We start from the raw sequence: 16,324 nt of genomic DNA, 5'->3' as shown, positions 1-16,324 counted from the left end.
GCATAGGTACCGCAATGCAGGCCTCCACTCCGGCACGTCTAAATAAGGCGTCAAGTGTGTGTGTGTGTGTGTGTGTGTGTGTGTGTGTGTGTGTGTGTGTGCTTGGCCTCCAACACAGTGGAGCTGAGACACCCTATCCCTACGGCGAGGACTAGAGTTAGGACAGGGCCTCGCTGCACCACTCACTGGAGCTACTCTTACACACACACACACACACACACACACACACACATAAAAAAAACACCATACAAAAAGTGCAGCTGTCAATTGGCGCCTTATCCTCAATTCACCACCACTTTCACCAATATTTTCTGCTGCCTGTGTGAGTGGGATGGTATAGTGGGCTTTACTTGAAGTTGCTGGGGTGCTGGCTGAGGGCCAGGCCCAGGGTGTCCACAGCATGACGGTGGTGTTTCTGGGCACTTAGCAGCAGGGTCAGCAGGTGGAGGGAGTGTAAGTCGTCCCCGCGGAGAGATAACGCCGCCTGCAGGGGCTCGATGGCTGCTGACACCTGCCAGACACACACCCATTCTCAGGTGTAACTTACAATCGGCAATATTTTCCAATAATTAATGGCGTACATGTAATATCTTTGCCATTTGTTGGCTTATACCTGGCGTACAAGTGCCAGCTGCAGAGCCAGATACATAGCGATCTGTGAGTCCAGGGGGTCTAATGAATGAGCCCTGGGGAGGAGAGAGAGAGAGAGAGAGAGAGGGACAGCCCTTGTGGTTGGATGGACTGCTAGTATGGCTAAAGACTAAAATGCTACATATATGTATGATGTGAGCAAAAGTACAACAACTGATCAACAGGGAGACGTGCTGAACAGCATGTGACGGAGAATGGAAGAACCGGAAACCTACTTGCTCAAAGCTTGAAGTGCTTTCTTGTTGAATTCATTGCGATCAGCTTTCAGAGTGGCTGGAGAGAGAGGACAGAACCAAAAGTTCACTCGGCGCAGCGTTGCTGTATTTCAGCAGTAAAAGTACATGTTACACAGAATATATGTTCAACTAGTTCTCTCACCTAGATAAAAAAAAAAAAAAAGGCTGTTTCAAAATGACCCTTGACCATACAAAGGAACAGTTTTTACAAGATTAATACCACTCTCGTGTATATGTAGATATGAAGCTATTGCCAGGAGACAGTTAGCTTAGCTTAGCATAAAGAGTGGTAGCAGGCAGAAACAGCGAGCCACTGAACTCAAATTCGCACCGCAAATTTGTCTCTTTGTTGGTTTGTGTGTCCTTACCGTCGGAGGCCTGTAAACTGCAGCAGAGTCCCAGAGCCAGGTAGGCCCTGGGTAGAAATTCTCCGGCTTCTTCGCCCATAGACACCACACTCTGCGACAGAGCCTCGGCCTCCTCGAACTGGACACACACACACACACATAAACACACACTCAGTTAGCCTCTGAAGGGTGTCAGTGTTATATGAAACAAATAAATCTCTTAGGAGCCTTGTGAGGTTCTGTGCCACTTCCCCTCGTACAAACTCTGCAGCACGTAAATATGGCAGGGAATGGAGTATTGATGGCTGAGCCTGGTGTGAGGATAGTTTGAGGACAGTCTGAGTAGATTCAGCTGAAGGACAACGCAGAGTTTGCTGAAGGACACACACACACACACACACACACACACACACACACACACATGCTCGCCCACACACGCAGCAGTAGACTGCAGGCGGTGTGTGGCCGAGCTGAGGTGCTCTGAGACGAGGAAAAAGTGTGTCACTATGCGTGAGGTATGGCTGGTGGTGGGCGGGCAGGCGGGCGGGCAGGTGGGTAGGTGGGTGTATGGGGGGGGGGGGGGTAATGCCTTTGACAGCACGCCAGCGCAACAGCAAGCCAACTGCTCTGACACCCCCCTCCTCCTCCTCCTCTTCCTCCCTTCATCCTCCTCCTCCTCTGCTCTCTCTCTCTCTCTCTCTGTCGCTTTCTCTGAATCCAGTCCTTGCGAGTTCAAAGCCTTGCACACAATAGCCAGTCATTTAAACACACAGCCCGTCCATGCACATCTTAGGAGGATTACATTTTTCTTTTTTCTCTCTCTCCACTGTGAATGTGTGTGAAAGACGAACATGTCGCTGCTGTCGGGCGAAAACCTTGCATCTGCAAAAACTGCTCTTCAGGAATTTATAAAAGCAGCTTTGCTCTCGGAACGCCAATTTGTCATGATGTCATGGGTTTGGAGAGGGTTTCATGGGCCCTAAGACCCTTTACTGATCCATATGCATGTACAGGCGCACTGTGAAAACCTGAAAAAATATTATGAAGTTCGGGTCTGGTCTGTGGGCTAGTGGGCCGAAGCAATGAGCAAAAAAGAAGAAAAAAAAACGTTGCTGGCTAGATAATAGTCCAGGCCGTCCAGTGGAGCTGATGGTGGATAATGGTGGCCCATTTATGTAATGCCCCACTGCACTATGGCCATAGTGTCCCATTGTGATTAAGGCTGTAAGCTCCTTAGTGTCTCCGGCCTGCCATGATCTCCAGCCACTGACAGATGTGCTCTCTCCATTCGCCCCTGTTAGCTCCTCTTTTCTAATCTCTGACCCCTTTCTCTCTCTCTCTCTGTCTAACTCACTCTCTCTCTCCCCCTCCACCCTAAATACCACTGTTGATGTGACTTTCTCCCTCCTGCCCAGATCACGAACAGCAGGACTAACAGCCGAGCTGGCCGGGGCTTCACGTTGATGCGTATCTGCCCGGTGACCCCGGTGTCAATCCCAAAACATTAGCGACACAGTGCGGCTGTGTGATGCGATGAACATTCCATGAGGCCGCCGTCTATGTGGTGCGGAATTCTATGGCGCAACTTCACCTTTTGGCTTATCATCTTACGAGTGTTCGCTGGAGCTCAGGGTGCAGGTCTAACTAAAGGCAAATGAACATGCATGGATTACAAAACTGATCGTAATACTGCGTTCACATGCAGATTTGCGATACCTCATTAGTAACAGATGGAGAATGGATCCTTGCTCCTATGTTTGTAATCCTGTGAAATTTGAACCTTTACATTTATTGCAGTTCGGCTTTGTGACAGGTCCATATTCTACTTTACGTCAGCAACCTTTTTCGCATGTGACCTCAGAGCAGGGGCTGCATTTGAGCCCTTAACACGGATCATGTGCAGCTGATTTTCCCCTCATAGACTTCCATTTGAACCGGCCGAAAGAGGTGGTCCTTAGCCACAGTGGGGCTTTCAGCTAAATGCTAATGTGCTCACAAATGACAATGCAAACATGCTGATGTTTAGCAGTTTACTGCGTTCACCATATCTTAGTTTAGCATGTTAGCATGCTAACATTTAGCATTAGCTCTAAGCACAAAGTACAGCTGAGGCTGCTGGGGATTTTGACCTGATGATGGTGCTAGGTGAAAAAGTCAGAGGATCATCAAAGTTATTGCAATTAACCTGAGGGGGACATGAATGTGTGTGCCAGATTCCACGGGAAGTATTCCAACAGTTGTTGAGATGTTTCAGTCTGGACTGAACGACAGACAGGTAACCGACAGATGCCAACATTGCCATCCATGGAGCCATAGAGCTGCTAGCATGGCTAAAAATGAGCAAATATTAGTTACATTAAATGAACTTTACATTTGTACCACAGTAATCATCTCAGGACCCCTTGTGGGGTTCCTGGCCCTCAGGTTTGGAACCACTGCATTAAGGGTTGATGAACATGACTTGTCGTGAGCAGTTTAAGTAAAGAGGGATTTTTCCTGTCTCAGATCGTTTAATTTGAGGGATTTTTAGAGGGATGAAGAGGCTGAAGTGTCCAAGAAAAAAGCAAAACGTTAGAGAAAAGTCAGAAGTGAACCTAAATTTGTAATGCAGTTTTATCATTTTACGGGGATGTAAACATCTGCTGCTCTGTGTCTACTGTGTCTACCCTCTACATAGACGAGCTAGTCAGAGCAGCAAAAGCCACCACGTGGCTGAGCAGACAAGGAAAAACAGCTCCACCTACAGAAACTCATCCACAGGTATCACAGCAACAAGTATCTCTGGGAAATGTAGAGCAAAAACATCACAGCAAGAGCACTGTCTGTGCATGGATGGCTCGGGCTCACAGGCCTGACCCACCCTGTGTGTGTGTGTGTGTGTGTGTGTGTGTGTGTGTATTTGAGTGTGAGCATGTAATATGTATGTGAACGTTGTGTGTGTATTCACCCAGTGCAGTTCACCAATGCAGACTTTAGCAGCCAATAGGGGCAATGAAGGGTCCTCTGGTCTCATCCTGGCACACTCTTTAAATACAGACACAGCACCGACCCCCTGTAACATAGACACACACACACACACACACACACATGTCACTGACAAATTGTGATTCATGCGCACGAAGCAGCCAGTTATCCTGCAGCCACAGATGACATGGATCGCCTTCAAGCGAGTGTATCAAACACACATCAAACCGTCCTTACACAGCCCTAATAGACCCATTTAGACACACAGTCACTTAATACATGTAGGTCAATCATTAATGGACCACGTGCACGCACACATGCGCTCACACACATGCACACACACACACACATACACACGCCCGGCTGGCCCTAAATAGAAGCGGATCTGACGACACTGAGGCGGGCCCTTCTCCTTCTAGGGAGCAGCCTATTTCTAGAGCTCTCCATTGATCTGCAGTGTCACTTTATCCTGCAACCCAGATCAATTTTTCTGTCACATACATGTACGCACGCACACACACACACACACACACACACACACACACACACACACACTGAGAGACAGAAGGAGAGAGAGAGAGAGGTTTGTAAGCTATTCCAGCTCCTTCTGAGGACTCCCATAGGAAGAATGTCCCGCTTTTTTTACAACAATGTTTCACTTTATTTTGCAGCAAATGAATTCAATAGTACTATATTTCTATTATTAACTATTTTTTTGGAGTGGCAGATGGGGGTGGGGATTGCCATGAAGGACAATACAAACGAGATGGTTTGGGCTAATAAGGTAGTTGAATGCCCTTTTAGCGTATGTTTTTAGGAAGCAATTTGCTTTTGCAATATTTGAAATGTCCAGATGGAGTAGAATTCCACTCATCCGCCGGACGCTTACCTGTGAGTGCTGTTTGTTGCACGTCTGGACGTGAGGGGGAGTCAGGAGCGCGGCAGTGTCCAGGACAGAGGTATGGCAGAAGATGGATGTCTCCTTTGGGTGTGGCGTGGTGTGTGTGTGTGTGTGTATGTGTGTGTGTGTGTGTGTGAGGGTCTGTTGCTGGTATATAAGGAGAAATGAGCTCACCTTCCCGGCCGCCATGAGTGACAGGCCCAGCTGGTGCCAGAGGTGGAACTCGTTGAATGAAAACTTCATGGCTCGCTCCAGACACTGCGAGGAGAGACACACAAATGTGTATTAGTGATAGTGGGAAGCGTGAGTGCAGGTTCAGGCCAAGTAAACAAGAAAGAGATGTGAAACGCATGGAGAAGTCGTGCTCAAACGAACACGAAGCCATTAGGAAGTGAGGAAAGCCAGAGTTTTAATCTCATTTAAATAGTCACTAAAGTGAACGGCCACCCTTCTTGCCTCCATTTTTCTAGCTTGAAATGACTGTCAGTCACCACTCACCACCCACTCAGCACTGTTTCCGTACATAATGATGTGATTGATGTGTGTGTGTGGACGAGCAGAGGATGGCGTGGAGCGCCACTCAGTCACATGTTGCCAGTCATGCAGGAGTGAGCTAAACCGGGAAAAAAAAAGCTCTGCGCCTTAATATTCTGATTAAATAATGTGCAGTCATTAGAAAAGCCGCTGACCATTTGACACGCAGACAAAGGTGTCCTGCTGCGAAGAGCTCAACACATCAACCAGTGTGGGATCTGATTAACTGAGCGAGTGTGGACTACGCAGCTAATTGTACTGCCGAATACACTGCGGGTATTTCCTAAACGATAAAATGAATGAGATAAGCTGAGGATCAGTTAAAGTTACAGTAATGCTTGTAAAGTCTGCTATTATGAAACTGCAACTGTCACTGCTGCCGCTGCTGCTACATACGTAATGGTGCTGACCCTTGTAAACCCTGCTAAATCAGGCCCCCCACACATACCAAATCCCAATTTAACCTCTGGTTAAGGGGTTAACATGCAGAGCTGGAACTGGTTGGGATGCAGGAGACAGAAAAGTGGTGGAAAACAACTCCACATACTCCACATTTACCTGACAGCTATACTACCACTATACTACTTCCTTTGCAGATTCAAATTTTAAAATATAATGCATTTGTAAAGATAAACTACCCACTAGTATACAAATACAAAGAGTCTACACCTTGTTGATATTTCACTCAACAGCAAATATTTCAACCTCAGGGTGGCACTAGATGAAAAGTCAAGGGATCACCAACGTTATTCGGGTGTCATTCACTGGGGACCTCGAATAGCTTCACCAAACTTCATGGCATTAACAGTCTGGACCGAAGCGGTGGGCCGACTGACCGGCACTGCCGTCTCTGGAGCCATGCTGCCAAGTGTATCTAAAATTGTCTCTCTGCCTCCACCAGCTACTTATACATTAATGCATCGGTAATATTAATCCAGTAATCTAACATATATAATAATACATGACTCTGGAAGTACTAGTAGAATGTACTTTTATTAAATACATTTTTGAATGCAGGACTTTTGCCTGTAATGGAATATTCTTACACTGTGGTGTACTTCTTCCATCATTGCCATTAGCTGATTTTATCCTGCAGAGATTTTCAAACCGTTGATTTACAAGCCTCCAGCATTTTCCAATTACACTCTTACAGGGATGTAAAAATGTAAGCAAATGTTGCATAATCTAGCTTTATAATAACACCAATACATACTTGTGTATCCCCCGAGTGACATGTGATGTTAGAATCAGAACTCGCTGCAGACACCGCATGGACTGATTAATGCTTCAGTAAGTCTGTAATCAATCAATGTGAATCTTATTCATCACATCAGAGATGGATGGCACTGACTGGCTGACATCTAATTTTTAATAAATGGCCCATACCGGCCTCATATATCAGCAAACTGATCCACTGGTCCAGGCGGAATTACCTCAGCGCGTGCGAGTGTGTGTGTGGTCCTCCTTATAAGATGACTGATGCTATCTATGAATCAGCCAGACAGGTGGACAAACCTAATTTGAGATGACCCCTCTAACCTCCGCCTCCCCAACCTCCCACATCTGGGGGGGGGGGGGCATAACAGAGGTTAAAATAAAAAAAAAAATTGGAGTAACATAGTGAAAGAAAAAAGGCAGGAAGATGTAGAAAAAGACAGACAGTGAGGGGGGTGCTGAGAGATGGGGAAAGACTGGGAGACAGAGAGAGAAAAAGACACATAATCCCCTTGCTCAAAGTGATAAGGACATTCATTAAAAAGTTTTGGGAAAGGCAAAGCTCTCACTAACACATCTCATCTCTCACTCTTTTGCTCTCCTCCCCTCAGACCTCCAGCATAGAGTGTGTGTGTGTGTGTGTGTGTGTGTGCGTGTGTGTCTCTGTTTATATGTGTGTGTGTGTGTGTCACTACACCTCAGAAAGCATGGCGTACTGCCCCCTCCTGGCCATGCCGATGGTGAGCAGGTCGTAGACGGAGGTGGCATCCTGCAGGCTGGCCTGGCGAGCCTCGGCCTGGTCTGGCAGACGACTGATCACCGCCTCGCCGCTGGCCTGGGCGAACAGGGCGAGGAAGAGGATGAGGAGGGAGGAAGAGGAGGGACACTAAGGAAGGGAAAGACTGACGGTGTTGGCAGTAAAGGAGCGTCTATTTCTTGTTTGTGTTTTGAAAGCAAGAAGGCAGAGAAGGTGGAGTGTGAGGGGAATGCTAGAGCAGGCACAGTGTGTGTGTGTGTGTGTGTGTCTCACCATGGACTCTGTGATGAGCAGCAGCAACACAGCCTCCTCCACCACGTCCTGAGGACAGAAGCAACTGCCAGGACACAGGAAACAGGAAATAGCACCAATAACAGGAAGTCTATCCCTCACACACACACACAGACACACACACATGAGGTAGATTGCCAGATTGCTGGGAGTATCCAGTTTCTGTCTCAATTGTGGTGCTGTAACACAACACGGACCACCATGGGTGTATCACTACACAGCCCTATCTCAAATGTCACACACACACACACACACACACACACACACACACTGGCTCCTTCATTTCTTTCACCTCTACCTCTCCCATCCCTCTCATTCATCACTTTCTTTGCTTCTCCTCCCTCTCTGGTCGGCTCTGTGTCCTATCAAAGGACACATTTACCAGACACCGTCGCGGCCTTTAGAAGAGAGGTAACTGATGACAAAAGCCATGAACAATGCAGCTAGTACAGCTTTTCCTCAGGGTGAAGTCTCCTGTTCCCCCTCTCCTTCTAATCTCAGACATGGATTTAGATCTTCTCTTATGATAGTGTGGGCAGGATTAGTCATGTGGCGGTGACTAAGAATGGCTTGCAGGGGCCTGAGCATCGAGCTCAGGATCCCTGCAAAGAGGGAGATGCAGAAACGAGGCAACAAAACGTTGATACAGTTTAGTGTGCTGACGCAGGTAACCAGTTTGTCATGTCAGGACTGTGAGATGCATTTTCATCGCTTGTGAATATTATGTTACTTTAAGTTATATTATGTCCCTATGTGTTATGTCATGTTAGGCTGTTGTTATGTTTATCATGTCATGTTATGTTGTCATATTATTCTCATGCTGTTACGCTGCAATGTCATATCATGTCATGACATGTCATATCATGTCATTTCATGTTATGTAGTGTAATGTTTTGTCATATCAAATCATGTTACGTTGTTTCATGTCATGTTGTGTCGTGTCATGTTATGTTGTGTTATGTCATGTTATGTCATGTAATGTGTCATATTATGTTATGTTGTGTCATATTATGTCATGTCGTGTCATGTTATGTTGTGTCATGTCGTGTCATGTTATGTTATGTCATGTTATGTCATGTAATGTGTCATATTATGTTATGTCGTGTCATGTTATGTTATGTCATGTAATGTGTCATATTATGTCATGTCGTGTCATGTTATGTTATGTCGTGTCATGTTATGTTATTTTGTGTCATATTTTGCTATTTTATGTCATGTACTGTGTCATATTATGTCATGTAATGTGTCATATCATGTTATGTTGTCATATTCTCATGCTGTTACGCTGCAATGTCATATCATGTCATGACATGTCATATCATGTCATTTCATGTTATGTAGTGTAATGTTTTGTCATGTCAAATCATGTTACGTTGTGTTATGTCATGTAATGTGTCATATTATGTTATGTTGTGTCATATTATGTCATGTCGTGTCATGTTATGTTGTGTCATGTCATGTCATGTTATGTTATGTCATGTAATGTGTCATATTATGTTATGTTGTGTCATATCGTGTCATGTTATGTTGTGTCATGTCGTGTCATGTTATGTTATGTCATGTAATGTGTCATATTATGTCATGTCGTGTCATGTTATGTTTTGTCGTGTCATGTTATGTTATTTTGTGTCATATTTTGCTATGTTATGTCATGTACTGTGTCATATTATGTCATGTAATGTGTCATATTATGTTATGTTGTGTCATATTATGTTGTGTTATGCTGTCATGTTATGTTGTGTCATGTTATGTTATTTTGTGTCATATTTTGCTATGTTATGCTGTTATGTCATGTTATGTCGTGTCATGTTATGTTATGTCATGTCATGTCACAACACATGGTATGACGTGACATGACATGACATAACATAACATGACACGACATAACATGACATAACAGCATAACATAGCAAAATATGACACAAAATAACATAACATGACACAACATAACATGACAGCATAACACAACATAATATCCATGTGTTGTGTCATGTTGTGTGGTGTCATGTTGTTATTTTGTGTCATATTATGTTATGTCACGTTATGTTGTCTCATGTTATGTTGTGTCATGTTATGTTGTATCGTGTCATGTTATGTTATTTTGTGTCATATTTTGCTATGTTATGCTGTTATGTCATGTTATGTCATGTCGTGCCATGTTATGTCGTGTCATGTTATGCCGTGTTATGCTGTTATGTCATGTCATGTAAAGTTATGTTTTGTCCTATTCTGTTATTTTATGTCATATTATGTTTTCCAGTTTCAGCATGAGAAAAGACACAGCTCAGCTGGGTCCAGCTCGTCCAGAACTTTCAGGGGTTTAAAACGCAGCTGCGTGCTAAGTTGCTCGGCCCCACACAGGTGATTAAAGGGTAATTGGTTTTAGCTTTTGAGATTTCTGTTGTCCCAGTTCAGCTGACCATATCACTAACTACCGAGCTAAGAATATAAGAAAACCACTGGAACAATCTTCAGCATGCGCTTTACCATTTATAGTTTAGTTGCAGTCTAAACATTTATTTTCTTATCTAACCTTTATTTATACAGGGTGTGTCGGCTGAGCATACTTGCTCTTCTACATGCTCGTTTAATATAATGCACAGGCTTAAACCTGTCTTAAACCTTAAACCACTGCTTTTGTTTCGTTACACTGTTAGTATTTCGCACAGTATTCTTTGTCAAAGTTGTACTTTAGGCACATGTGCTATAAGGTCTGTCCTTGTCCATTCTTTTTTTTCTGTCACATTTAAGTCCTCTGTGAATCTGTTGTAATAGCCTAAATATGAACCACAATGACGGAGGATACATAATCATGTGTTTGTCGGACCATGATTGAAAAACTCAGTTCATTGACTTATGAACCTATTCACAGGTAATGTAGGTGTGCAGTGTTTGTTTTCCTCTTCTTCATACGAGAACAGTTCCAGACCGCACTGATGAGAGGAGGAGAGGTGTGTGAAATAGTTTGGCATGTGGGCTGTGGGATGCCTCACCTTGAAAGACCCAGTGTAAACAAGTAGCCTATGGGCTCTCTCCAGGAGGGCTCTGTTACCTGACTTTCCCTGTGAAAGTCCTTTTACTTCGTAGAGATGTGGCTCAGATGCACGCCTCCCTGATGATGACTCATGGTCTTTAGCACAAAAAACACTGGGACAAAGAGAATCGGCGGCAACTGCCAAGCGCTACGGTTGTTGGTAGGATAGCATCTCGGACAAAACCTGCATGGGCTGAAAGTGCAACTTTGGCAAAGGAAACCGACGCCTGGAGATAACTGCTGTGGGCACAACAGTGAGTTGACACAATGGGGTGAATCTTGTCAAATCCCCCCCCCCCCCCCCCCCCCCCCCGGGGATCAATAAAGTATTTCTGATTCTGATTCTGAACAAAAAACAATTACAGGAGGCATCACCCTTCTTAAATGCTGAACTTAGGTAAAGCACTGGCACTGTAAGACATGTAGAATGAAACAAAACAAACAGGCAGTGGCATAGGAATGAAACAGAGACAACACAGACCAGTCAGAGCTGTAACGTTGCGGTGGTTTAACAGTGGGATAGATGGCGTCTTTGGAGGCGGCGGCTCCCTCCCTGTGGAGCCAGGCTGACGGAGGGGGGCCCAGCGGGGGCCAGTAGCTGTCCTCGCTCACGGAGCTCAGCAGCACCTCCGCTAGCTTCTTCGCTGCAGACTAAACCACAATGCATTACTGGAATACTGCGAATCCTGGGTCGGTGAGCGTGCAGATGAGAGTAGGTATTAAGTTATAATAATGTACACAGCAACACGATGAGAAACAAAACATTTTCATCCGTCGCCACATCCATCATCTGTACTTCACGTGGAACCAGGGAGATTAGTCCTCAGTGTTCAAAGCAGTGTATCATTATTTTCTCATTATATATTATTATTATTTAATCGCCTGCTGGGTTAACTTGTTTAAAGAGTTAGCAAACAGCTACTGGTCTACTCTAGAATACGCTGATACTCTATAGAATAATAATGAATGCTTGGTAGCTAGCAATGCAAACTGCAGCAACTATTTGTGTGTGTGTGTGTGTTTGTGTGTGTGTGTGTGTGTGTGTGTGAGACACCTCACCTTCCTGAAGCTTTGAGACCCCCGTGACTCCATCACCCTGAGCACCCTACGCAGTTGGTGAGCACCCTGCGCAAGATGACTAACACACACACACACACACACACACAGACAGTAGGCGTATATCAGTGTGATGTATAGGTTGCGAAGGTGTAACACTGAAAAAATAAACATGCAGAAAAAGAAGCCGACAGACAGAAGAGGCCCCGGTGAACAACAGCACCGACGCTGTGACTGGATGCTGCTTCACACAGCCAGACTCACAGCCTGTCGTATAAACAATACAGACGACTGGAGCAATACACCCGGCCGCCGGTGTTTCTAATATTTTGTCCACCTTATTTACATCAGTGATGGCAGAAGTAGAAGTACAACCTCTCAGTATGAAGCTATTCACTGCTGGACTGTATTAGACTGCAATAGTTCCAGCTAGGTGCACCTATTCGACTGGACACAGCCTGTACGTCCCAACGCTTGTTCAAACGCCTCTTTGCTTTTTTTTCTGACTCCCAGAGCAAGACTGACACCTGCTGGTCGCACACGCTCATGTAAACGCATCTCTGCTGCACTGCAGTCAGGTGGCGCCCGGAAGCTTTTCCTTGACTTCTCCTCCTCCTCCTCCTCACTTTCTAAAAGAGGAACTGGGATGAAAAAAGCCCCAAGGTTCCCTCCGTTACAGACCAGCATGAATAAGCAAAGGCCGCAGCCGATGTTATGTGAACGCAGGAAGAGAAGCGATGACTTCCAGTAGGTAATTATATTAAGGCCGAGGGATCAAGGATTAAAGAGGCCATTATATTTGGTAGACTCACCTGACATCTTTTAATTCTTGAAGGTTCTTAAGTCAAAATAATAAAAATATATATCACATTAAACAGAACAGGTGAGTGGTTTACATACACTGTGTGTGTGTGTGTGTGTGTGTGTGTGTGTGTAGGGTTGGTAGACTCACCCCCTCTGCAGCAGACAGAGGTAAGCGCTCTGCAACGCCGCCTGCAGGAAGTAGCCCAGGTCGATGTCCGCAGGTGGAAGGAGCAGACTGGCTTTGGCTGTCTTCGTGTGGGGAGTTGTTACTACCTGAAAACACACGCACAACAACGTTTAAACCTTTATGTAGTCTTAAATGCTTCTGGTTTTTATCTTTGGACTGCCAGTGAAGAAGTACTCAATATGCAGAATGGCCCCCATCATTATTTTATTGGATCATTATTATTGATGCATTAACATGTGAGCAGCAGCAGCACTCGCATGTTACTGAGGTGGAACTGAGTACAACTACTCTACATTCTTTTGTGCAGTTAAATCTGTAGCAAAGCACCATATTTCATAAACTGATCATGTGTTTTATATGTCAAGTCCTAATGTGAAAAGTAACCAGCAACTATAGCTAAATATATAACGTACATACACTTATATATAAGTGGGGGTAGAAGCATGAAGTACTCCACCTTATCGAGCTCCTGCAGGAAGGACAGGGCAGCGTCGCAGGCTCTGAGGAAACAGGACAGACTCTCCTCCTCCCTCTCCGACAGACGGACGCGGGACACCGCAGACACTGTCTGGTGGTCCAGAGAAAGACCTGAAACGCAAAGTGGAGACTGTGGGTATGAAAATAAATGCTGCAGTTGTGTAAACGATAAATAAATAAGATATATCGTCATCACATGCTACTTAAGGGTTTCTTAAACAGCCGTCTTCTTCTAAACTTGATTGTATTCTTAATAATGGGATGGAAAGAATGTATCCAAAACGAATATGGTATTTATAACAAATACATCAGAAAAGACCTCGTTGTTTACATAATTACCTACTAAAGATATTTTTCTTGAGTAGAAGCTGCATATGATGTGTTATGCCCCAGAGAAGACGCATTAGGTGAACGGTGAAATGTCCGTTTTATGTTGTGTGTATGTTATAAGAAGCAAAGGGGGTTGTTTTTTTTTGTTGTTGCACGTTTTGGTTCTGTGACCTTCTGACCTCATTTTGGAAATCTACTATGACATATTACTGAATCCTCATTTGCTTATTGGGTACAAACAGACAAGACAGGTGGAGTTCACATGATAAAACAGATAGTGTCAGACACTGTCATATATACTACCTCACTATTTATTCTTTAAATTTCACAAGTGCAATACATACATGCACATATTATATTATGTATATATATATATATATATATATATACACATACATATACTTTGTTATTGTATATATATATATTTTTTTGTCACTCAAAGATTGTAAATGTATATATTTAATTTTTTAATTTTTATGTATTTATTTGCTACTTTTCTAGTCTTGAATGGGAGCACCGGTAACTTGTGCAATTTCCCCCCCCGGGGATCAATAAAATATTTCTGATACTGATTCTGAGGAGGCTTATTATGTCATCAAAATGTGTTCATTTTTTAGATGAATTTTGATTTCGAAAACATTTGGAGGCTATTTTCAACAGAAACAAAAGAAATAATCTGAAACTTGACATACAGACCGAATAATATTTATAATATTTTTGTACGTGTGTGCATCTGTGTATAGTTTTGTTTTTGTTCTTTACGCTCTTATGGATTCCCTTGCCAGATGGGAATGCTTTGGTTTGGATGGTTCCACGTAGATGTATGAGCCTAGTAAGCTAAATGATGGGTGGGCATTGCACTCTATATGCTGTATGTTTATGATAAAGACAAGGAAAAGAAAAAGAAAGGAAACAAATCACAGACGGAGTGAATGAATGTCTTTAATGAAGTAAAATATTAGTGAAGTAGAGTAGTCGTTTGGGTCGTGTCCATGTTCCCTATATTTACCGCATCGTGACACCTACATTTCTTTCCCCATCACATACAGAGGAAGAAGTGAGCAGGGCAGATCTCGGTCCAGATGCCAGGTCTGATGTTCGTTACTTATTGGTACAAATAAACGGGGCGAGCGGGAACGTTTCTAGACCGCAGGAAGCCTGTGTGCCTCGGGCCAGACGCCAGGCCTAATCAAATAAGCAGACAGCTGCCAACGGACAAGACACCATCGTCCAAATATTCACATCTGACTCCGTTCCCACAGCAATATGCAATATGTACACGCACAAGAAAAACCATGGGAAGGAGCTCCGCAAACCCCCAAAGGATACGATCTGTTTTCTCGTGTAGTTGCGTGTAAGAGTCAACGATCTACTGTAGATGTCTTTCACTGGGCTTCAAAACAATCAAAGGAAATCAGAATCTAACCGTCACTGTAATAAAATTCTCTTCGGTTTCATGAGCATGAGGTCATGTCCGATCATCAGGAAACAGGGAGTGTAATGACATGATGATGATGAGTGTAACAAGGTTATCCAGAGCTCTGAGAACTGTGGACAGTGTAATGTTCGGTGGATGTGACCTTTGACCTTTTAATAACGCTGGAATTCAATGTGTCAAAATAGACACACACACACACACACACACACACACACACACACACACACAAAAACAGACTGTATCTGACTGGAAAAAAAGCTTTTAAAGTGATCCCAAAATAACGAAATAGCATTTTTGGACTTCAGACAGCTTGTGTGCATGTGTGGCTGTGAGTAACCGTACATGCTCCCTTTACATATGACTCACAATCATCAGGTTTTTAAAAGCAGCATCTGCACAGGAATCTGCCAGCTGCAGTAAGTCCGTTCCCTGAAGGGCTTTACGTTGTCGTTTTACTCGGAGTACTTGTTATTACTTAAGGTGTCTTCAGGAGAGGCAGCTAGAGAGAAGGCACAAAGGTCGTTTTTCACATTTCCGCCCGTCGCATCATCAGCGTCATCCACAAGCTGAGGTCAAGGCTCCAACAAACACACACAGAGACTACTGACGTTAACTATCTGTCCAATCGGGCTGATGTTTTCCAGCCGCGTCTCGCATTCATTTCCACAGATTGGATTTCGTCAGGCCGCAACCCCTCCCTACCACTTCCACTTCCACAACCCCCGTACAAGGTCATTGTGATTTTAGGGCTGAAACGACTCTTAGCAACAGGATTAGGAATGGGATCGTCAAGGAAATGTACGCGGGGAGCTGTTCAGTCTTGACTGTGTGGGTTTTTCAGGGCCAGCCCTCGGCGCTGCCTCGGCTTACTTAAGGCCCAGGCTGACAGGTGGGAGATCTGCTGTAAATGTAAAGTGTACAGCACTGTGGGGGATAGTCTGACCCCCCCCCCCCCTTTATACGCACTGTAGACTGTAGAAGTTTGTGGGAGACTGTAATGTATAACTTGAAAGCTTATACTGTCACTGTAACACAATTAGCTTGACTTTCAGTGTTTCTCAATGATATGCAATGTGTATTCTAGGCCTAACAAACATTTGCA

The 16,324-nt window shown here is 44.3% G+C and overlaps 1 protein-coding gene across 1 annotated transcript in view; it reads right to left on the bottom strand.

Annotated features, from left to right (window-relative positions):
• Window positions 1-16,324, bottom strand: part of ttc7a (tetratricopeptide repeat domain 7A) — a 44,583-nt gene that overhangs the window by 22,643 nt on the left and 5,616 nt on the right. Inside the window, exons 5-16 of the mRNA XM_070915867.1 lie at window positions 13,435-13,565; window positions 12,939-13,063; window positions 11,990-12,068; window positions 11,412-11,581; window positions 7,879-7,942; window positions 7,546-7,683; window positions 5,274-5,357; window positions 4,182-4,286; window positions 1,256-1,373; window positions 867-924; window positions 614-686; window positions 351-511 (exon numbers count right to left, since the gene is read on the bottom strand). Coding sequence (XP_070771968.1) covers window positions 351-511; window positions 614-686; window positions 867-924; window positions 1,256-1,373; window positions 4,182-4,286; window positions 5,274-5,357; window positions 7,546-7,683; window positions 7,879-7,942; window positions 11,412-11,581; window positions 11,990-12,068; window positions 12,939-13,063; window positions 13,435-13,565 — 1,306 coding nt within the window. The remainder of the gene's footprint in view (window positions 1-350; window positions 512-613; window positions 687-866; window positions 925-1,255; window positions 1,374-4,181; window positions 4,287-5,273; window positions 5,358-7,545; window positions 7,684-7,878; window positions 7,943-11,411; window positions 11,582-11,989; window positions 12,069-12,938; window positions 13,064-13,434; window positions 13,566-16,324) is intronic.

This window comes from Enoplosus armatus, chromosome 12, assembly GCF_043641665.1.
Source record: "Enoplosus armatus isolate fEnoArm2 chromosome 12, fEnoArm2.hap1, whole genome shotgun sequence".
NCBI classification, from domain to species: domain Eukaryota; kingdom Metazoa; phylum Chordata; class Actinopteri; order Centrarchiformes; family Enoplosidae; genus Enoplosus; species Enoplosus armatus.
This window is presented reverse-complemented; position numbering and strand designations above follow the sequence as displayed.